The sequence below is a fragment of the Eurypyga helias genome, unplaced genomic scaffold (assembly GCF_000690775.1).
Source record: "Eurypyga helias isolate BGI_N326 unplaced genomic scaffold, ASM69077v1 scaffold2116, whole genome shotgun sequence".
NCBI lineage: Eukaryota > Metazoa > Chordata > Aves > Eurypygiformes > Eurypygidae > Eurypyga > Eurypyga helias.
The window spans coordinates 101,278-124,753 of NW_010257160.1; the positions used below are offsets into that span (position 1 = coordinate 101,278).

The following is a 23,476-nucleotide window of genomic DNA, read 5'->3' on the forward strand; positions in this document are numbered from 1 at the left end:
CAACATTAATGTGGCTGTTAGCCAAAACATTCTATCTGACTAAGGAGAAAATATAATTTAACTAGTTAAGAGATTTGGGTTTGTTGTCTCCCACAGGTAATGCAAAAATGACCGTATGTTGTTTCAAACACCTGGTTTTGGAAAACACTGGGTTCCAGTTTTAAAGTAACTGTTGGTCTTCGTTGGTTAATGGTCATGTTTGTCCTAGAAACCCAAAGCTTTCCTTATCACTGGCTTGATCTGTTAAAACATGTCTTTTTTCCTTCCCCCACTTCCTTTTGCTTGCGCTTCTTCTGGCAGGTCAATGAGGTAAGGAAGACCTACTTTAAACTATGAGATACAACGCTAACCTGTCGGTTTACATCACTAACCATTTCTGCATCATTAACCTTGTCTGAGCCACGTTATGTTATAGCTGCAAGTTGTTACGACGTCGCTGTAAAGCCTGTTGCACTGAAGAGAATGAGCTTTGAAATAGTTATCTTAAAAATAGGAAGCGTTGATAGCCAGCCCTATTGACCTTATTAATCTCATAAAATAGTTAAGGAAAAAGAGCTGCTTTGTTCATTTTTACGTGTGTTAAAATATATGGCTGTATCATTTGGAGTATTTGCATGTTAGAGTTTTTACTCTGTGGCTTTTTTTGCCTGGTTTCAGTGTCAATGATGTGCCTGTTGTTGTGGTCTTGTTTTCTCAGTTACGCAGCTCCTTCAAGCAAGCTTTTGGTAAAAAGAAATCTCCCAAGTCAGCGTCTTCTCATTCAGATATTGAGGAGATGACTGATTCTTCGTTACCTTCTTCACCAAAGCTACCACACCATAACCCCGCTGTTGCAACACCGTTGCTGAGAGCTTCCCATTCCAATTCTCTGTAAGTGATTTTTTAAAATTTTTAAATAGATAATGGAGTGGAAGGCATCTTGCTGCATTGGTATCATGCTTTCGAGAGAGCCAGTATTTTCCACGCTAACTTTCCAGGACATCTCTGGGTCACTTTACAAAAGAAGCAGAGGCAAAATGTACCCTACACCATGCTGTCCCCTTTGGTTCCTCTGTCAAAGAATCTTCACAAGAATAAGAATAAGCACAACAGGAGTCTGACAGCTGTTCAGTCACATGCACTGCTAAAACCAGCTCTACACCATGAGGCCACAGCAGAAGGCACAGTGGTCCAAGCCAGATCAGGCCCACTCCCAAGCATCACTTACGTTATCTCCCAGAGGGGTCTGTGTTTTGCTCAGTGTTTTGGCTAAAACCCTTAACCCTGTCATACTGGCAAAAGAATGAGAAAAGATCACATTTTCAGCTATTGCCTAATTTGAATGTTCTGTAGTCAAAGGAAATTACAGGCAGAGGACAGAAAAGTTGAAATTACATATTCAGGGAATTAAAGATAAGTAAGCTGACTCCCAACCCAGTACCTTTGCAGTAGTGTCCAGGAAGCCACAATCATTGCGTCGTTACTGTAGTATAATTTAATATTTCACTGGGGTGCTCTCTTAGCAGAACATATGAAGTATGAAGAGTAATTATAAGCAGGGTGACCTGGAGTGCAGAATTCATTGGATCTCTTGCTGTTAATGAAACAAGCCAGGCCAGGCCTGGGATTTTGTTTGCTCTGTTGGCTAAAGACAGCACATACTAATCTTCAGTTTTGAGTTCCCAGTTATGTTGCCAAATTCAGATAAAGGTAAAGATTTACTGGAAATCAAACAGCATGGTTGAGTGGTACAGCTGAACTCATCTAACGGCTTGTGCGTGATGAGTGGAGATGATCCACTCCTCGTTTCTTCTGTACCTCCTCAGCCACCTTGTCCTTCCCTTGCACTGGCTCTGCCACTTCTCAGACAGCTCCACTAAGGCATTGCATATGCTAAATTATGTGCAAAATTATTAGACAGAAATGTGAGCAGTTTTTTTCCTCAGATTGCTGGGCTGGCTTAGCTCAGGGGTCTGGTCAGACTCCCAAGTGCCAGAGCTGGCATAAGCATGGGGGCATGACAGCAGCACAGCCAGGGGCAGACTGGGGAAGAGGAGTGAGAACCAAATGTGTCCTTTGGGTAGTAGCAAGCTAATTTATATGCTCACCTGCAGGACAAAACCATGCCCTTCTGCTTGTGTGTGTATGAGAATGAGCTGTAGACTTTAAAGTCAGGGCTTCTGCTCTGCTGCTTTGACTCATTTTATGTTCATGGGAAGGCCGCAGGTAATCTGGATGCTTCATTTTGGCCACCTGTGAAATAAAGTTAAATGATTGCATTACCACGCTGTTTTGAGTCTGAACTCACGTTTTAAAATGTGCTTGGAAAGCTTTGTGAGACAGATTTTCTGTTCATTCTATAAGTAGCTTCATCACTTGAGTAGGATGAATACAGAAAGCTGTAAGAGGCAATCTTGTGAAACGTATAATTACCAGACAGCCTTACGACCTTGTAGATGTCATGCAAAGCTTCCAGTCTGACTTCACATCAAATGCATTTGACTACGTACCCAAACTTGAAGTTTTGCCCATCACTTGTTTTCACATGGAGAGGTGAAAACAATAGCAATGGTTTCCAGCTGTATAATAACGATGAAATGTTATGGCAGAACATAATCCCTTAGTTTCTCCAGCCTCTTGAGCCTAACTTGGTGACTTTCTGGGGACTACAGCAACTTATTGTCAGATGATGATCCCGTCTGTCATCAGTCAAAAAGCTATGTGCATACATCTCATCTTGATGTGAAAGCCAAAAGGCTAAATATGAGAAAAGAGTAAATAGTGAACTGAGGGAAAGCTAGAGCACAAGTAAAAATTGTGTATTTTGGCTTACTGGCTGTTTGGTGGGGAAACATCTCTCATTAACCTGATTTAGGGAGAAACATTTTAAATGAAATCTCCCTCAAAGCATGCAGCTGTGTGGTTGATCTTTATATAGATACACTTATGAATGTGCTGAAATGTTACTCACCCAGAATCTTTTTTTTATGGGAGGAGGGAATTAAAACGCCACCAAAAATTGTTCAAGCATGAGTGCTTTAAAGCGAGCAGGAATTTATCATGCTTCACTAGGTGTAGAGTTCTAAAGCCCTCCAGAACAGTTCAGGGAAAGCCAGCTGTGCACACCTGGTGAGCTTTAAATCTGTCTGTAAACTCATCAATCTCCAACCAACTGCTGTTACTGCCTGCGCCCCCTTAATATATTTAGATTTGGGCTTTAGAAGTTTTCCTTTATGGCAACTACCACCAAAAAAATGAACGCTGTCCAATAGTAGATGACTCCCAGAATTGTGTTTCAGATGCTGATTAAAGAAAAATAACCCTCAGACATACTTATTTCACTAGTGTCTGATGTTTCCGTGACCTATTTAATATCTGGTTTACGGTATCAGTAATCCAATAAGCCAAAGCTGTTGCCTGCTTCCTGCAGAATAAAAGGGTTTTTTTCCTCCTCTACTAATAAATGATGGAGCAGCACTGTCTGAAAAGTTACAGATGGTCTTGTTCAGTGTGTGTTTATCAATCTTCTCCAGTATTTCTGAATGCACTGACAGTGAAGCTGAAACGGTCATGCAGTTACGAAATGAGCTGAGAGACAAGGAGATGAAGTTGACTGATATTCGTCTAGAAGCCCTTAGCTCTGCTCATCAGCTTGACCAGCTTCGGGAGGCGATGAACAGAATGCAGGTAAGAAATAACCACCCCAGATACCGCAGTCTGTGTTGGTGTGTTAAAGACTGGCCCACCTGCCACAGCGTAAAGATCTGAAAAATAGGTAAATTTGAAGTTTTTGAATGCTTGCTAAAAGCTATATCTAACTTTGTGTGAGTGTTAAACCTTGTACCTTTATTAAAAGTAGGCTTGAACACGTGAATTCTGCTGCCCTCAGCTCTGCAGCTGTAACTGTTTCAACCCTAGAAACCCACGGGGAGATCATTTTGTTGACTGTCAGCAAACTTAAAATGTTCCCATGCGCCCTGCCTTAAGTTGCTGCATTTCCCTGTTCCGTGAATTCCCACATATTTATGTTTTCTAGTATACTTTGAAAAGTTTCATGGAAGGGACGTTGTAATAATTAAAATCATTAATTTATTAAAATAAATTAAAATATTGTGAAAATGGCACTTTTGCTATATAGTATTTATTCTGAAGTTACTTATGTTGTTCTATTTAAGTGTACGTTGTCACTGTGCCTTCTAACTCCTGACTTGTCTTTTCAAGAGTGAGATTGAAAAATTAAAAGCAGAAAATGATCGGCTGAAGTCTGAAAACCACGGCAGCTGTAGCAGGGCTCAGTCTCAGGTTTCCATTTCCTCCTCTCCAAGGCATTCAGTGGGTCTCTCTCAACACAGTTTGAACCTCACAGAGTCAACCAGTCTCGGTGAGTTGAATGAGAAAGGCAGTGGGCAGGTTTTATCCTGCACTTGGAAGATTTGGTTTGGTTAGCCATGGAAAAATGAAAGCATGAAAATTATGAACAGTCGAGGTGTGGAAATATGTCAGGAGCTGGCATAAAGCCTTCTTTAAAACGTCGTCATAGGTCTGCTACGCCCTGGATCGGAGTTGTCCAATTATGACCTCAGCTGAGAAGAGTCATGTTCAAAGCCACTCAATGGTGTACATTTGCCAGGGGATAGATCATAGGAAGGAAAATACAGAGTAACTGACCAATAATTTTCAGTGACCTTCACTTTTTTAAGAGTGATACTGATACTGGGTAAGGAAGTCAGTAAACCTGGTTCTTATGTTTTACTTCTGGGTACGTGAAGCCCAGGTGTGTTGTTTGCCTACAATAGACATGTTGGCATGAACCAGAATATCTGCAGTGTTACTCAGATACAGCTGTGAAGCTGTTGGTGTTTTCTGTTCACAGACATGCTGCTAGATGACACTGGAGATGGCTCTGCCCGGAAAGAAGGAGGCAGGCACGTCAAAATAGTTGTCAACTTTCAGGATGAGATGAAATGGAAGGAGGTGAGTTGTGTTTCGTCCCCAGCTTTGAAATATAAGTGACTGTGGAATGGGGCAGAGAATTCAAATCCAATTGGTTTTGGAGGCTTTTTTACTTGCAAAAGACTCACTAAAATTTGCTCTGCAAAATATTGGTGCATCACTGGTGATAGCCAAGACACGAAGTGACACTTCCTCAGAACTGCTGAGAGCCAACGCCGCCAGTTCAGGTTGTCTCATGGACTCACCTGCAGTAGCTTTTATTTTACAGTTTCTTGTTAGTGCCATCAGCACTGGCCATGAGGCATGTCGGTAACACAGGATTGCTAGACTGGACCGCGTGTCAGCGGTGTAGCTGGTAACGTTACAATTTAAGCTAATTTACAATTAATTTTTGGTAGTATCTCTGAAAACCAAGCCACTCGTTCAGCGTTAGGGGGGTTAGCAGACTAGTCTGCACCTTGGGCCAGCATCTGGTTAAGAGTGATAGGTTAAAAGACAAAGGTCTTAGGTCTTACTGCTAAACTTCCATGAAATTTTAACTGATAATGGAATGATCCAGTGCGTAGATAGAAGGTGCGCCGAAACGCCATAAGCACTGATACCCTGCAAGAACTTAATGGATCCAAACTGGGAGATCGTATCCCCAGTTCAAGTTGTCTTCTCTGATGCAAGTTTCCCATTTTGAATGACATATTTCAGATGTTTTCCATTCTCAAGTAATTGAAAGAATCCTAAATACCCAATTAAATTTCAGCTATTGTAACACTGCAGCCCACCTCGTGTGTGTAATGCATGCATGGATGTACTACACAATCTTTGCCAAGCACTGACCTCGCTATCCACGTTATGACCAACTGTAAAAGTGTATTTAAGAAATAATTTGATGTCTTTTGTAAAGGGGGGGGGGGGTGTGCGACAAAAAAATTGAATAATCAGAAATAAAATTGACTCAGCAGATCTTTCCATTAAATACCAATTTTGCATTAATAAATTAGGGCCTGGTTAAAGAAATTAACAGTAACGCTGTATTGCTAGTTCTCTTGGACTCCACTGTGCTCACAGTCAGTAAAGTTACCACGTGGAAATGTTTCCTTATGTTTTAGTTGTATTTGAAGTCTTAGGATAGAAATTAGTTTGTCTTCGATGAGTGTGTCACAGTGCAGCTATAGAAGAAGAGAAAAATGAGGTGTGTTCTGGTTTTTTAATCTGCCTTAGAAATCAGAAACAAAATTATCAACTAAAGTGTTACGATATACCAAACAGACTGTTTTTATATGCAGATATATACAACCCCCTCTCTTTGTATAACTAGATATACATTTAACCATGTATAATTTCTCCATATATATATTTAGATTTCTTTGTCCATGGCAGCATTTCTAGAAGTAAACAGGATGAACCTTGCAAATGCAACATACTTGATTGTGAAGTCTTGGCAAAATGCCATCAACTTCCCTGCCTAGAATTTTCTTAAGACCCTTCCTGTCTTTTTGCTATACTGTAATCCTTTCAGAGCTTTTTTTAATTGTTCATGGATTGATTAATAAATACTTAACATCAGTACCACTTAAGTACCCTTTAGATTTGTGACTCTTAACGCTGCAGAAAATGTTTAGTAGAAAAGAAGGATTTCATATACCATTCCAGTACCTGAAGGGGCTACAAGGAAGCTGGGGGGGACTTTTTACAAGGGCCTGTAGTGACAGGACAAGGGGTAACGGGTTTAAATTGAAAGTGGGGAGGTTTAGATTAGATATCAGGAAGGAGTTCTTCCTGGAGAGGGTGGGGAGGCACTGGGACAGGCTGCCCAGAGAAGCTGTGGATGCCCCATCCCTGGAAGGGTCCAAGGCCAGGCTGGATGAGGCTTGGAGCAACCTGGGCTGGGGGAAGGTGTCCCTGCCCATGGCAGGGGGGTTGGAACTGGATGGTCTTTAAGGTCCCTCCCAACCCAAACTATTCTATGATTCTATGATTCAGAGTTCACCACACAGAGTGATAAAGACACACCGTAATTAAAAAAAAAAAAACAAAACCCAAAGCCAGCATTCTAATTGCAGTAAACAGGCTTGTCTGATACAGTTAGGATTTATTTCTTAACTTAAATTCACATTTCTTTGCAATTAGGATTCGAGGCCTCGCACGTTCCTCATAGGCTGCATCGGAGTCAGTGGCAAGACCAAATGGGATGTTCTGGATGGGGTTGTAAGACGGTTGTTTAAGGTTAGTGAGTAGAATTTGCTGTGTGCTTGAATTCTCCTATGAGATTTTGGTGGTACCAAGCAATATTTGACTTGCTGTGATTATTACTATTATAGCATAGAGCAAAGTCAGAGACTTCTGTGCTGTCTAACTTTTCGGGTCCCTTTCTCACCCTAGGAGTATATCATTCATGTGGATCCCGTGAGCCAGCTGGGACTGAATTCAGACAGTGTTCTGGGCTACAGCATTGGAGAAATCAAACGCACTAATAGTGCAGAGACACCTGAGCTGTTGCCCTGTGGCTATCTAGTTGGAGAAAACACCACTATTTCAGTTACCATCAAAGGTAATTACGCTTGACCTGTCTGTTGTCGTTCTCACCAATTACAGGTTTATAACAGCTTGCTGTGTCAAGAAATTCAGAGGAGTAGAATCTTTTTACTGTGTTTCTTTTTCCCATCCCTGCCTTTTAATTACTGGTCCTTCTGTTTTCGTTTGATAAGACAGCACTCTCGAGTACTCTTAGTCTATAAATTTAAAAGATTTTCAACCTGTAACAGTAGGAATTACACACACAGCCGTTTTCTCCATGTATCTTGAACTGTTGCCTGGTGTTGTTCTGGAGAAGACCTCACACCACAAGGGAAGTAGTGGAGTTACTTGAGCAGCAAAGTACCTTCCAAATGCATAAAGCCTCAGAATTTCACTAGCTCTTTGTAACAGCTACAGTTGTTGTTCCCTTCATGCAGAGTAAACAAATTCTTGATTTAACTTGCTTGATTGGTCTCACTGAAGAGTCCCCGCTTAGGCACCTGTAAGGAGGCATCCCAAAATTCATGAGACACCTTAAAATCTGGGTTTTTTCAAAATGTGTGATTTTCAGAGTGTTCATGAATTTCATTATAACATACTGATAAGAATTTATGCTTATGTTTCTCATACGCTTTCTAATTTGGGTTCTGAGGGAACCATTTTTATATGAAAACTACAATAGGAAACTAGATTTGAGGAAAAAAAATCCTCAGCTGCTCCCTTTTGAACGTACATCAGTTTGCTTAAAGTTCCACCAGTGGTATCTGTAGCATAGATCTGCATACAGACAGTGGAGTGTTGGAGAGCGTTGCCAAACACTGCAGCTCAACTTTGAAATTTGGCTGTGGCGTTTGACCAAAAGTAGTTTAATTTTTGAATATTGGTGTCAAAATTCAGTTACCTTGAGTGTCAAATCAGCGGGCAGGAAGACAAAATAAGCCCTGAAATATCTCAGTTTGCTGAGGCTTGATGTGAACCCAAGGTATTTTGCTTACTGAGAATACGTTGCTCAGTAGTAGATCCCAACTGAAATATTGCTTGGGGTCTAGCCATATCTGTAAAGCTGCAGTCTGATTTTATATGTAACTTGTGTTGGCTTGACTCCTGCTTTGAAGGTTCAGGTGTGATAACGATTCTCAATAAAATAGAAATGTATTTAGTCAATTTATGGAAAATCACTTACATATACCTTTGAGATATAAAGCTGCCTATATAAATATTTAATATTCCAAGTAACCATTGAGGTGCAAACATTTCTCTGTGTGATCTGCCAACTTCCCTTTCTGCTGTTTATTTTGAAGCACTGTGTATTTTCCCTGAGCCAATTCTGCCTAAAGTGACTGCTGACATTGCGTAAATGCTTATCAGTAGGAGTTTTATGTTAGAAGAGATAACTATCAGCATACAGAGAAGGAGTTTAATTACAAGCGTTTGGGAAAGTAGGGGGAGTTGATGATAGTTGGGGTTTTTTTTTGACTAACGATTCAAAAGTGAATGGGTAAATTCTGGATGAATGTGTACCGTACATGGTGAAATACTGCAAAATGGTTAGTCTGTGTGTGAAAAATGTGGCCTGTAATCATTTGTACGGCAACTTTCATAAGGCCTCAGACACCGTAGGATGCAGGTGAGAACTTTGCAAAGTGGGAGAGCTGAAGGAGGATCCATGCTAAGCCCATCGGTCACTTCTGCACTTGTTTTACCAACTTTATACGTGCTCCTCTCGACCATGGGGGATACCAGACTGGGGAAGGGATTTATCTCTGAAGTGAGAAGCAGGTTGGTCAAGTCAGATCTAAATCTGTTGTTTCTAAGTGTTATTCTGGGGTTTTCTCCTACTATTACTAGGCCCAGGTATGTTCACAAAATCACATTTTTCAATTCTCCAGTTTGACTGTCTTGTCGTTCGAACTAATCTTGATTTGTTCAAACAGCAGTAACAGGATTGCTTTGCAGCATTTCAACTACTTATTTTATTTAAAAAAAACACCTTTTAAAAATGCAGGTAATTTGGATAAAAATTGGGCATCCCTCTAAATGAGGAATCTTTTTCCTTTTGCAGGTATCTGTGAGAACAGTTTGGACGGTCTGGTGTTTGAATCACTGATCCCAAAGCCTATACTGCAGCGTTATGTCTCTCTTCTGATGGAGCACAGACGGATTATCTTATCTGGCCCCAGTGGCACTGGTAAAACATACCTGGCAAACCGTCTGTCTGAGTATATGGTCCTTAGAGAGGGCAGGGAGTTGGCCGATGGCATTATTGCAACCTTCAATGTGGACCATAAATCCAGTAAGGTGAGGAAACAGAAAACATCCTTGCACAACTAATGCTACCGTGTATCAGAAGTGAGAGACGACTCCTTTAAAGGTGTCGTGGTTCTCAAGTGGTTAGGAGCCTGAGAATTGCTGAGGAAGTGGAACACCTGCATAAAATTCCCAGCAACTTAAGCAATCCCTCTTGCGTGTGGGCATTTTTCCAAAAACCCTCAAATGCATCTCTAGGCTGTCAAGAGTTTCTGCAGCTACAAGTATCAGCAGTTGTAATCTATGTATGCTGGGTATGGAGTAACTGCTGTCCAGGCACATTCCTACGCTGGTAAGGCATGTCTCTGATTCTTTATGTGCTGCTGCTTTTGCTGAATAGGCCTCCAGTGAACGTCTAGATTAAAGGGGAAAAAAAACCCAAAAAGCTGTATATTTGATGGTGTTGGACACGTTTGCCTCTGGAGGAAAGGGATGGTTGAAAGTGTGATATAATTTGAGACATGCCAGGAAATAAATGCTTTAAAGCTGGTGAGAGCACTTCAACCACAGCCAGTCACCCAGCAGCAGCCCTGCAAGCTCATCCTTCTTCACAGCGTTACTGCAGGCATCCAAATTTGGCCTCTGCCGAGGTATACTTCACTCAAGATTAATTGTCCTGGCTGTATTTTGGTAGACACACTGTTGCAAGAAAATAGAAGAAGCCTAGCTGGGCTGCAGAGTTTGGTTTGGTGTATGAAGAGTTGAACAGGTTCAGGAACGGATTCTTTCTTTTCCTGAAAAGGAAGAAAAATCCGTTTCAGACCTCCGAGTGTCAGATTAGGACAGCATGAATGAAAGAGCACAAACCAAACAAGGACACCGTGCCACCCTTTAAGCCCTTATCTCACAAAGGCTTTCTGATATAGTCTTTGAATCTGGAGCATGAACGGACAAAAGAGAATGAAAACCATATTCTTGTTTTCTCATGGAAAATGTCTGCATTTGTAAGATGGCAGGCTCTTGTGCTTGAATTTTCATGACAAAACCAATAACTTCTTTATCTTAACTGGGTTTTCAAGGACTATGAGGAAACCTCTCTTTATTTCTTTTTTTCTTTTCTTTACACACGCTTTGCAGGAACTCCGCCAGTACCTCTCCAACCTAGCAGACCAGTGCAACAGTGAAAATAACGCTGTGGATATGCCCCTTGTAATCATTTTGGATAATTTGCATCATGTCAGCTCCCTGGGCGAGATCTTTAATGGACTTCTAAACTGCAAGTACCACAAATGGTAAATAATATCAGAACACATTCCAGATTTTGGTACAACAGTCAGACCACCGCAAAACGTGATCACAGACCCAAACTCTAGGTTGGTCTGGTAAGGTGGACTGAGATGGCCAGACCCTCCATATTACGGACAGCACTTCAGAGATGTTTTCCTTTATAAAATGATCAATTCCTCTGAAATCAGTAATAAATTAGCAGAAGGTTTGGGTAATTTGCATCCACTTCATGCAGTAGATCTTCAATATTAAAACCTCGTTTTTAGTGAAAGTTCCTGCTTTGAGATTTCTGGTCTGCTTTCAGAATTTGATGTTCTCAGATTCTCAGTAGACAACTTGGTTATAACCAGCTACAAAAACCTTTGATAAAAGAGGTTTGAACAACTTTTTTTAATGTTGAGATCTTACTAAAAAGATGTTTTTTCAAAACTTACAAGTATGATTTAATTTTTTTTTTTAATAGTCCATATATTATTGGCACAATGAACCAAGCCACCTCCTCAACACCTAATCTTCAACTTCACCATAATTTCAGGTACTGTTTATTCATGTTTCTTATTTATGTTTGTGGTCTGGCAAAGGAGTAATGGCTACTGAGTCATCCAAAATTGTTCTTATCTGCTGAAATAGCAAACTGAGAGAGAAATGCCATTCGCTACTAGCTGCTGCCCTAACATGTGCAGCTTTGTTAGGATGCTGCTGTTAAAGTAACTGCAGCTCGTAAAACTTTTCCTTTTTGGAGGATTGTTAAGGTGTTTGATCCTCTAACAAATTTTAAATGATAATAGGTAAAGCAGATACTGAATGAGAAGTAAGCTGAAAACGTGTTCAGTACAAATTGTTACCTAGAAAACTTGTCATTCCAAGGTAATTGTTGCTAAGAAACATATGTGACTGGGATAACCCATTTGGATCCTTATAATCATCTAGATTTAATAAAAGAAATGTTGCTCAGAATAGGTAGTAGCATGAGAAGTAACGGACGTTGCTGCTGTTCTGCCATAGATGGGTGCTATGTGCTAACCACACTGAGCCGGTCAAAGGCTTTCTCGGCCGTTTCTTGAGAAGAAAGCTGATTGAAACAGAGATCAGTGGCAGGATGAGAAATGCAGAGCTGGTGAAAATTATTGATTGGATTCCCAAGGTCTGGCAACATCTGAACAAGTTCTTGGAGGCTCACAGCTCCTCTGATGTTACTATTGGTAAGTGCTCAGCCCATGTGCCCAGGCATATGTAAACATATGTATTTTATGTTCTTGTGTATCACGTGCGTCCTCGTACATTTCCTTGTGCTGCATCAGGTAAAAAAGGTTTCGTTAAATTTCTACGTCCTAAATACAAACGGTGTTATGAAATCTGGTTAATTGTTTTCACCTTGAAGGCTGTAGTTTTTCAAATTGATTCAGAGGATTTTTGAGCTCTCAGGAAGAGCAGTTCACCAGCTAGCTAGCTACGTATGTCCTCTCAGCCTTGGCTTCTTTCTCCAGAGAACTGGAAGCTGTTGTTTGGTCCTGGTTTTGATGCATGTCTTGATCATGATTTGAGTGTAACATCTGAATTTCCCTTCCCAGGTCCACGGCTCTTCCTCTCCTGTCCAATAGATGTGGATGGTTCTAGAGTTTGGTTTACTGACTTGTGGAACTACTCCATCATCCCGTATCTTCTGGAGGCAGTTAGAGAAGGCCTACAGGTGAGCCGGCAGAAGTGAAAAATCACAGGTCTTAGATGGTGTCTTTTCAAAGATAACACAGAGTTGGACAAAACTGAGTGATGGCAGCATTTTCTGTAGATACAACTTTGCACAATGAGTACCCGTATGACTCTGAAATGTTACCCAAATTGTCATTAATATAGGCAGAATTATTCTCTTCAAACGATTCTGAAATACGGAGTGGAAGCGGTAAAAGTCCAGATGAGATTTTTTTGAGAAGTGTTTAGATGCCAAACTAGTGACATTTTCCATAATCTGTTCCAGAAGCACACCTTAAAATTGTACCATGCATCTGAAAAACACGTTGGTGGTCATTAACTTGTTTACGCTGGATGTTCCTTTGTGAATCAAATCTTTCAGCAGAGGAGGAAGAAAGCTCCGTATGGAGAGAAGCATATTAGTGAGTGACAGGATCACTATCAGTGACTTTTTGATTGCTTCTCAGTCCACAGGGTGAATTTTTTAGTAGATTCCTTCCTAAGTCTTTCAGAGGCCATAGTGAAATCATCACGGATTGCCTGTACTTAGTAACTGATTCACGCTGTAGCGATTTGGATGGTTTTAAGCGTTGCCACACCGTTCTTGGCACCTCTGTGACAATAAAGTGTGTTGGAATGGGGAGGAGAGTTTAACAGAGGGTTGCTATGGACATGCCATGCAGCTGTGGAAAAAATGACTTCTTTTTTATTCTTCATTCCTCTGTTCACGGAATAAGCATGGCACCACAATATTTAAAAGACAGTTTTGGAGATAGCGTAATCAAATATCTGTAAATTCTGGGCATTGCAGGCGTGAAAGCTAAACTCGAGATCACACGTACAGAAATAAAAGGGTGGATCACCATGAGAGTCTAGAAAGTTGAAAAAGGCCTAAAGGTAGATGGAGAACAGGGAATTATGGCAATGCATTGGGAGCTTGTGTTTTGGTAAGAGGACAAATGCCATTTTGAGGGCATAAACTCTAATTGCATCTGGTAGAGGTAAGAAGAGAATATTAATTCTGTATGTGGCAAGAGTTATTAGAAAGTTAAAGTGGAAAGGGTTCAGAAAAGTGCAGTGGGTATCATTAAGACACAGGAAGCATTCAGTGAGAGAGATGAGAAGCTCAGACTGTTTATTCAAGAGGAAGCTAAAATATTACTTGGTCTGTGGGGTCTTCTGCCTTAGTCTTGCAGGGAAAAACCAGTCTTGTGTATGTTTGGCAAGTTTGGACTAGAAAAATTCAAACTCTAAGACCAACCGTATCCTGGGCTGTATCCGGAGAAGTGTGGCCAGCAGGTCGAGGGAGGGGATTCTGCCCCTGTACTCTGCTCTGGTGCGACCCCACCTGGAGTGCTGCGTCTAGCTGTGGAGCCCTCAGCATCAGAAGGATATTGACCGGTTGGAGCGAGTCCAGAGGAGGCCACGAAGATGATCAGAGGGCTGGAGCACCTCTGCTATGACGAAAGGCTGCGAGAACTGGGCTTGTTCAGCCTGGAGAAGAGGAGGCTCTGAGGAGACCTCATTGCAGCTTTCCAGTATCTGAAGGGGGCCTACAAGGGTACTGGGAGAGGACTTTTTACAAGGGCCTGTAGTGACAGGACAAGGGGTAATGGGTATAAATTGAAATCAGGGAGGTTTAGATTTGATGTCAGGAAGAAATTCTTCACAGAGAGGGTGGTGAGGCACTGGAACAGGTTGCCCAGAGAAGCTGTGGATGCCCCATCCCTGGATGTCTTCAAGGCCAGGCTGGATGTGGCTTTGAGCAACCTGGTCTAGTGGAAGGTGTCCCTGCCCATGGCAGGGGGTTGGAACTAGATGATCTTTAATGTCCCTTCCAACCCAAACCATTCTATGATTCTACGATTCTATGTTATTAGGAAGAATAATTCACAGTTATGAAATTTTACCTATAAAAATAATAGGTTCTCCATCACAGATGTCTCTGCAGTCTTTCTGAAACATGAAATAACTTCCAGCACGAGCTCCATGGAGAGCCAGTTGTGTCGTGGAATATTTGTGAAAAACGGTTCCCTATTCTGCTGCTGAGGGCTTACCACTGCAGTGTTTGTCAGGGCGCCTTGCCATTAAGATATGCAAAAAGTGTGAAAGATTTCTTTTGGAAAATACTGGGGGGTTGGTTTGATTTGCTTGTCTGTTACGTTTCTTTTCTGTGCAATACCCTTTCTGTATTAGAGGTTCAGCTCTCGTCTGCACGGGAGTACTCTGCAGAGAATGGAAAAATCGTGAAGATGTTATCAGTCTGAGTACCTGAAGTACTAAAAACATTAAAAAAGGCGTTGGGGGGGAGGAGGAAGGAAGATTTTGCATTGTCCAGTAGCAACTACCTTGGGTTTCATTTGTCTATACACCAGAGATTTATAGATACTAAGAGAGAGAGAGACAACCCTGTCACAGAAAACAGCTTTTACTGATGGCTCCTTGCAATTCTGTGGAATACATAAGTTCTTCGACAGGTTTGGTCAGAATTTGTCCAGATGGTGTTTGCCATCTGAAATGTGCATGGAGGTCTCATTTTCTTTGAGACGACTGCGTTAAACTCTTAGATTTGAGGAACATGACAGGCCCTGAAGTACAACACGCACAGAGGAGCTTTCCCAGAAACAGAATAGGAGAGCCGTTTTATGTAAATATTTCTATAAAAGAAGGTAATGAGGTAATGGGAGCCAATAATCTTTTTGACCTAAAACAAGTGACAGGAGAGTGTATGACTCTTTCCTCCTGGAAAGGAGAAAACTGATACTCACAGTGATGCCTGGGCTCCTTGTACCCTGTTTTGAAGCTCTTTCTACCAGGTGATCAGTAGGTGTGAAAAATTAGTAACAGACATTAAGATAAAGAACAACAATTAATAATCTTTTTCCCTGCTTGTTTTGCCTGGTATCTGCATTTTTCCAGCTTATCTGAGTGGCTCGTGTTCCAAGTGTAAAGATTTTAGTTTTTCACTTTGTGCTGTACATTCTGTGTCTACTTTGTCCCATTTCCCCAAATTCCACTAATTCATGTCCATTTAAATAATTTCTCAATTTACTCTACAATTTCTCTTTTGTTGAGTCTGTGGATAAGAATAAGACTTCAGTACTTGAAGAGCAGCCAGGGTTGTGCTAATTAACATGCTAGTGCTAGAAATGTGTGTATTTTGGGATATTTTCTGTCCCCACACCCACAAAGGCTCCTCCGAGAACACATCTTCCCTCATGAAATTGCCTGCCAGAAAGGAAGGGTGGGCTGCTGATTCTCCTCTGATCTCTGTGGCTCTAAACTGAACTGTTTTTATGTATCTGTTTCTCATTTGGAGAACTATTTTGGGTCAAAGACAAGCGAGCCAAATGGATCCTCACAATAATTGCTCCCATTGGAGCTGAGTTTTTTTTGTTCTTCAAAACAGGGATGTGAAAATTAGAGGGTTATACAAAACCTCAGTTCTTCCTGCTTGGTGTATCGATACAGAATGCAGCACCAGCAAAAAGAGTACCCAAAATCCCTGCAGCTTCCTGCCACCATCCCTCCTACTCCGGTCAGTTCTCGGTTGTGCTTTGGGAAGCAACTTGTTCGATTCTTGCCCCCTCAATCGCTGTTTTGAAAACATGCAGGTGAAAGGGATGGACGGAACTGGTTGCTGTGGAAGGGAGTAGTCATTCAGTCTCTCACCTGCTGCTGATGTCTTATATCAAAATGGGAATTTTGCTTATTAGCTCATTCTCAGAAGCAAGCTGGGATCCACACAGACCTTCTAGGTAGCAAGGACATGTGAAAAATATAAAATCCTCCTCACTTAGCAACCAACATGTGTTGCTGTCAGTTCAAGAACAAGATTAAAATAGGAGATTTGTGTTACGGCTGCTTGAAGACATCGTGCTGGGGAATCCTTGAGTACAGCTCAAGGTTGAAGAGAGGTTGGGTTGTGGAAGGGGCTGGATTTACGATGGCCTGGCACCATCTGCTGGGCACCTCCGCTGCGGCTGAGGTTCTGCGTCGGAGTAAAGCAGATGGTGGTATGTAGAGCAGTTTGGCCCTTGGCGTGTGCAAAAAAATAAAACCACAAAAAAAAAAAAAACAAACCACTACAAACCCAAGAAGAAATAGTGATGAGGAGAGTGAGATGGCCTTAGATCTGTCAGAGGGGTGACAAATTTCTTCGTTAGGCCACTCCTTTTTCCCCCCCCGCATTGTGCGAATCTGAATTCAAGTGACAAGGTGCCAGTGACAAATTCCAGTTGCTGAAGGGTGTTTAGGCTGAAATTTATTAGGCAGAAGTTAAGTATTTTAAAGCCACTTGAAGTTGTATTTGTGCTTTTGGAAGTCATGTGGCATTAAAATGGATCTGATCAAGGCAAATAGAATGTAACAGGGAGAAGAACGTGTTGGGATTCAGTAACACAGAGAAAGGTTTTGCAGTAAAGCTTGCTGGCTTGAAATAGGAAGGTGACCCTAGCCAAATCCTGCTGGTGCTTTTTCTTGGTTGAGTACAAGGAAATTCCCGACTCGCGGGCCTTTTGCTGTGACACCCATCATCATTGCCTGATGACAGGTTTCACGTTTCCTCCTATGCCGTTTTACGACAGCAAAAAGATAAGGCAGCTGCTGGGGCGATCCAGATGTCAACACCAATGGCCTCTTTGGTATATTGACTTTATTTAAGTTAACTGAGGGTATTTTCAGGTCTCCCTTTCTTCAACTGGGCACTGCAGTTTCAGAGGAGGTGGTCAGCCGCTTCCAAATCAGTTGCCCTTAAAAACAGCTGAAACTTTGTGTGTCATTAGGGTAAGGGAAATCTCACTTGCTTGTGTTCAGCCCTGCTTGCAAGTGTTTCCGGCCATCCAAGACTCGTGGCACTGAATGAAAAGGCAGACTAATAGGAATGTTTTACATGGTTTTATGCTTTTCCAGTTGTATGGGAGGAGAGCGCCTTGGGAGGATCCTGCCAAATGGGTGATGGACACCTACCCCTGGGCGGCCACCCCGCAGCACCATGAGTGGCCTCCCCTGCTACAGCTGCGGCCTGAAGACGTGGGCTTTGATGGCTACTCGGTGTCGCGGGAGGGCTCGACCAGCAAACAGGTTCCAGTGAGTGACGCTGAAGGAGATCCTTTGGTAAGCTCTCATTTCTGAAACGGCACAACTGCTTCGTTGCCCTTGTTACTAGGGATTAGAAACAGGAGTAAAAAAGTGAAGGACAGCTGAGGAGTGGTTGAAAGTTCTGGAGGAGAAGGCAGCATTCCTGGGGAAGTCATCAAGGCAGCTTGAGGAGTGCGTTCGCACAGAAAGCCTGCACAGTTTTGCAAGAAGCCTTCCAGATTCATTTGTTGAGGATATTTTGAGGATTCATTTTTTTAGGAGTGAGTGAAGATGTGTGTAATAAACTTCATTTCTACACTGTGGAATTAAATATGTGATCTTGCTACACATGCTTCAGTAACACACTGGGACCATTTCATTTAGCCTGTTTTGCCACAATCACAGAATAGGCTTATTGCTTTACTTCACATGAGTTTTAGAGGTGTATGCTTAACACCAATGAAAATTGAGATTTTCAAACAATATATGAACTAATGGTCTCCATGACTGGTGTCTGATTTATGAGTCAGAAATACCACACAAGCATATAGGGAAATGTTAACATGTATTTGTATAGAATGTATAAATTGAGCTTGAAGGTAACACTAGACACACATTTCATTCCAATGAGAAAAAGACATTGAAGCTACTGTGCAGATTGAATGTCCTAAAGCTGTTCTGTTGAGGCTACATTTTTCTGGACAGTTGGGAGTATAGAATGTGTGTTACAGTTTTTTCTAGCCCATATATACAGATACAAATATCAAGCTAGATAGGACATTCAGATTTGCCTTTTTGACCAATCTGTCCGGATTTCTATAGGTCAGAGGAGGAGAGGAGTAGGATGCTCCCAGAATCCTGTCGAGTAATCCCTTCGATCTTCTCACTTTCACCTTTACTGGAAAAGCATACTTTTTATGACTAACTTGCATGCTGCTATAATATGATTTACAGTTCATATGTCTTTCCAGAGACTTAGTATCAATTATCCCGCTTCTTTCTTAGAATCACAGAACGGTTTGGGCTGGAAGGGGCCTTAAAGACCATCCAGTTCCAACCCCCCTGCCATGGGCAGGGACACCTTCCACTAGACCAGGTTGCTCCAAGCCTCATCCAGCCTGGCCTTGGACACTCCCAGGGATGGGGCATCCACAGCTTCTCTGGGCAACCTGTCCCAGTGCCTCCCCACCCTCTCCGGGACGAACTTCTTCCTGATATCCAATCTAAACCTCCCCCCTTTCAATTTAAACCTGTTACCCCTTGTCCTGTCACTACAGACCCTTGTAAAAAGTCCCCCCCAGCTTCCTTGTAGCCCCTTCAGGCACTGGAAGGTGCTATAAGGTCTCCCCGGAGCCTTCTCTTCCTTTCCTTTGTTACCCACTGACAAAGCGAATGCCGCTGTCACTTTCATATGGAGTTGATATTCTTTCTACCTCAGACTACAAATAATTGTGAACTCCTGTGCCTTTGCAGATGAACATGCTAATGAGACTGCAAGAGGCAGCCAACTACTCAAGTCCCCAGAGTTACGACAGTGACTCTAACAGCAACAGCCATCACGATGACATCCTCGATTCGTCTCTGGAGTCGACGTTGTGATCTTCCTCAGACAGAAACAGGTCGTTTCCATTATTGTTCTCCCACTTGGCAAGAACCCTGATCACAGACTCATGAAAAGAACACGTTCCTGGGCTGGGCTGGGATCTCAGTATTAGAGCTACAAGAACAACAAGACACTCGGAGTTAGTCTTGAACCTGGGTGCAGGCAACCCAAGCAACCTTTGTATTGTTTTTCTTTTGACGGTGATGAGAACTGCACTATTCCTTTGTTTTCTTCTGTTTAGTCGCTGTAAGCTCTCATGCCTAAGATACTGAAGATGTTAAAAACGAGCGTCATTACTGAAATTTGAAGTGGGGAGGGGGGAACTTCACAGCTATGAAGCAAACAGCTTTGTGCCATGTACTGTCGGGAAGGAGAGGGGGAGAGGAGATTTTTGCCTATGCTGCTTCTGACCAAACACATTTAGGTGAGGGCTGGACTTTGACCCATCAGCTTTGCAGATTAAACTCAGCTTCATAGAGTTCTGGTGCTATGACAAAATCGCTTGCCTTGATAATAATACTCAATAAAGGCAAAGCTGCAAAACAGGGAAGTTTGAATAAATATTAAAAAAGAGGTAAAAAAAAGGAAAGGAAAAGCACTGCTCTCCTTGCCAGACTGAGACCTTGGCTTTCTTTCATCGTGTGTTTATAAAGATAGATATATATAAAAAGGAATATATAAAAATATATATACGGTCTGAACAAATCAGGTTTTTTCAAACACTGTGTAACAATCCATCCCGCTGCAGGTGAACGATCAGGTAGCCCGTTGCTTGTCAGGGCCTGATTCTCTTCCCGCTTACGTCCACGTAGCCAACTCAGTTGACTTCAGAGGCCTTACACCCGCTGGATTTCCACGGAGGAGGCTGCGTTTCCCCTCCGCAGAAGTCGGTGAAAGGGCCGTGCCCCGTGAAGTCCTGCAGCTCCAAAGGTCCTTCGGCAGCGCGCGTGTTGTGAGCCCTGTACGCGGAGGTGAGCTACACCCCCTGCGAAGGGATCCATCGGACTTTCAGTTCTTAATTCCTGCCATGAAACGTTACAGCTGTTTCCTGAAAATTTTGGGATTTGTTCAGAGGTTTCGTTCCAAACGGCACAACAGTAAATGTGTTCATTGAAACTCAGCTCTGTGACAGTTCCAGTTCTAACTACTCTGGTGACAGCATTTAGTTCCAAGACTTTTCTTTTTAATTGCAAATGAAAAAACAATAGCATTGTAGTAGTATTCAGGTCTGGGAGAAAAGGAGAGAAGGTACTGCATCTTTTCAATTTAGCTGGGACGTGCTTTTGAGTTTTGGCAGAGCTGTGAACCTGGTTCTATTTCTCCTCCTCTCTGAACGCACACACCTACACCATCAGTGTTAAGGCTTGTACTTCTGTTGGGAAACAAGAACACCTCCCAAAGATTTGCACTTTCCTTTTTATGGAGGCAAATGCTTACACCACCATCACGACATCAGCTGCACCTCAGCAAAAACATCACTCCTCAGTATTGATTGGTACTAGCCTTTCCAGCTATCTTTTGGTGCTGACTTTTAAAGCGATGCCTTATTTTGTACTGATTGTGTTTGATTAAATTAGTGCTGTATATTATGGGATTTTATTTAAAGAAACAGGGCTAATGTCATCTCTTGGAATATCGTAAGTTGCTGTGAATATCGTTTGTATGAGATACTAGAATTTAAATGTGACGAAAAGGAGGGAAATGAGATAACTTTTCAGGTTCATATCAATCCGCAGCTAATAAATCACTGAAGAGCTGTTTTATCCCTGCAGGAGGAAAAAAAAAGCTTTTCAACTATATTACGTGCTGTTATTAATAAATTACAGGAATATGCTGGGTTTTTCAGTGTACAGAAAGAAAACTTAATACAAACACTTTTTTAAGAGCTTGTGGATTTAAAGTAATAGAACAGGCAAGTTCATGCTTCTGTGACACGGCTTGAGAGGATCGTTTTATTATACCTCATGACTTTCTGTAACATAACTGTGCTTTGTCTTACTGAGCTGGTCTTGAATCTGCTCCTGTTACAACTTTTAAGTGCTGATGACTTTTTTTTTTTTTAAAGAAAAATATTGTTAAAAAAAAATATTTTAATGATGGGGTGGGGGGAGAGCTTGGTGTTGTTACTGTTTCAACCTTACGAACTCTATTTCGTTATTTCACTGAAGGAAATACCAAGCCAATGTTCCTAATCCAGTTCTTGGTACTGTAAAAATGGGATAAATCTGTATGGAATCGGATAGCATGCTGATGACGAGTTTGAGAAAGGTTAATTTTTCCAGTAGTCTTGACAATTCTGCTTCCCAGCACTGACTTTACCTGCTACTACTGTGAATTTTGGTACCTAATCCCCCCAGCTGAATCCATGCAGAGAGAGCATGTGCCTGTAAAAAAATTCCAGTTGCAGGGCTAGGGCTTTAAAAGGACTTAATATCCTAGAAAATGGCTCAGTTAACCTTTAACTGAGGTGAAGTTAGTCTCAGTTAACCTTTAACTGAGTGCTAGAAGACATGTTTAAAATGGTGTTTTATTTGTGGGGAATGTGTTTGGGGTTTTTTTTTCCTATTTTAAATCCTGTGCTTAAGCTCAGGAAGGAATTTCTGTTATCTTTTTTTTTATTATTATTATTGACACTAGCTTGGATTACAGTGAGAGGCGATTTTGAGTAGGCTGGTCACTCTGAGCATCACAACACTCAGTGTCTTTTCTGAAACTTCGGGAAGCAGGGTTACCTGTTGTGCACACGTCTTAGTTTTTATCCAGGCTTTTCATAGATTAAGTCTTTCTTTAAGTGACTTTGTTCTCATTGAAGGCTTTTTCGAAACACTTCCTTTTTCTTTTTTTTCCTTACAAGTTGGCTTTTTAAAACAAAATATCAACAAGAAAGAAATGCAAGATTCTATGCAACATGCAGGTGGAGTTATAAATTGAAAGTATAAACCATTTTCTTTCCTTCAGAACTGCCAAGAATGATACAGGCCATAAATGAGATGTGGTTTATTGGGGGGAGGGGAGGGGGGTTGGTTAGCCTTTTTGTACATTTTGGAAGAAGAAAACTGATACTTCATTGTTGATGCTTAACCTCGATATTATGTGTATGAAATCTTGTCTAAATGTGGCAATTTTCTTTCAAGGAAAAAAAAATACAAAAAAAAGGCAAAAAATAATCTTTCTTTGTCGATATTAAATGGAAGGTTGCTGTTTTGATCTAGTCGTTTCCAGTGGAACAGTTTATGAAATATGTTCTATAAGATGTACATTTTTTCATTGTAACATAGAAATGTAAATATTTGATTAAAAGTGCTGCATTTTGATGAATTTTTTCTAGCCATTTTTAAAGAGAAAAACTAGGAATTGAGTATTTTGTGTACGTTTATGATGTTTCCATTTGCTCCTCCCCCTATTTAATTTTCAGTTCTCATTTAGGATTGGAATTTGTGAATGGTCTGTTTGAGATCATGCCTCCCCTTTCTCCCCCTGCCCGTTTCTCCCCCTTCCCTGCCCCTGTGTCATGGAGAATAAAGCTGATGATTGTACCAGTCTTAAATTATTCATGATTCAATAAAATTGATGCTTATTTATTCAGATTTGTGGCTTCCCAGAACTTTCTGTCCCTTCCTAATCAACATTTTCTGGTTTTTTATTTGAAGGTGGTGAGGTGCCCTTCTTGCTTTTGTTGGCTTTGTGTAAGTACTTGTGAAATGATGCCAACAGCCCGTACCCACATCCGGGGGGAAATCTAGCAGGAGGGGCAGGTGGCGGTGTGTGTCAGGCTCCTGAACACGCTTTGCCGAACGGGCTTCGTTGGGCACAGACTGGGTTGGGTTGGAAGGCACCTGCAGTGTCACCTAGTCCAACCCCTCGCAGCGAGCAGGGACATCTTCCCCGAGATCAGGTTGCTCAGAGCCCCGTCCAACCTGACCGTGTCATCCACCACCTGAGCAACCCACGCATTCCACGCCTCGTTACGATTGCCACATCGCCCATTTGAGAGAGACACTGTGAATATACCGTAATAAATTTACAGTGATCGGTAAGGAAGTAGGGATTTGTTCTCCTTTCTTTCAAATAAATTCTCTGCTCTAACTCGAAAACAAAGTGCTCTCTCTTCAGAAAGCATAAATCCAA

General features: G+C 41.7%; 1 protein-coding gene across 1 annotated transcript in view; it reads left to right on the plus strand.

Annotated features, from left to right (window-relative positions):
• The window catches only part of NAV2 (neuron navigator 2), a 101,138-nt gene extending 81,216 nt beyond the window's left edge, over positions 1-19,922 (plus strand). Inside the window, 13 exon segments of the mRNA XM_010153902.1 lie at positions 698-870; positions 3,513-3,666; positions 4,201-4,360; positions 4,853-4,953; positions 7,057-7,152; positions 7,309-7,477; positions 9,506-9,741; positions 10,828-10,982; positions 11,441-11,512; positions 11,983-12,179; positions 12,549-12,667; positions 17,578-17,781; positions 19,219-19,922. Coding sequence (XP_010152204.1) covers positions 698-870; positions 3,513-3,666; positions 4,201-4,360; positions 4,853-4,953; positions 7,057-7,152; positions 7,309-7,477; positions 9,506-9,741; positions 10,828-10,982; positions 11,441-11,512; positions 11,983-12,179; positions 12,549-12,667; positions 17,578-17,781; positions 19,219-19,344 — 1,962 coding nt within the window. The 3' untranslated portion in view covers positions 19,345-19,922.
• Positions 19,923-23,476: the final 3,554 nt, after the last annotated feature.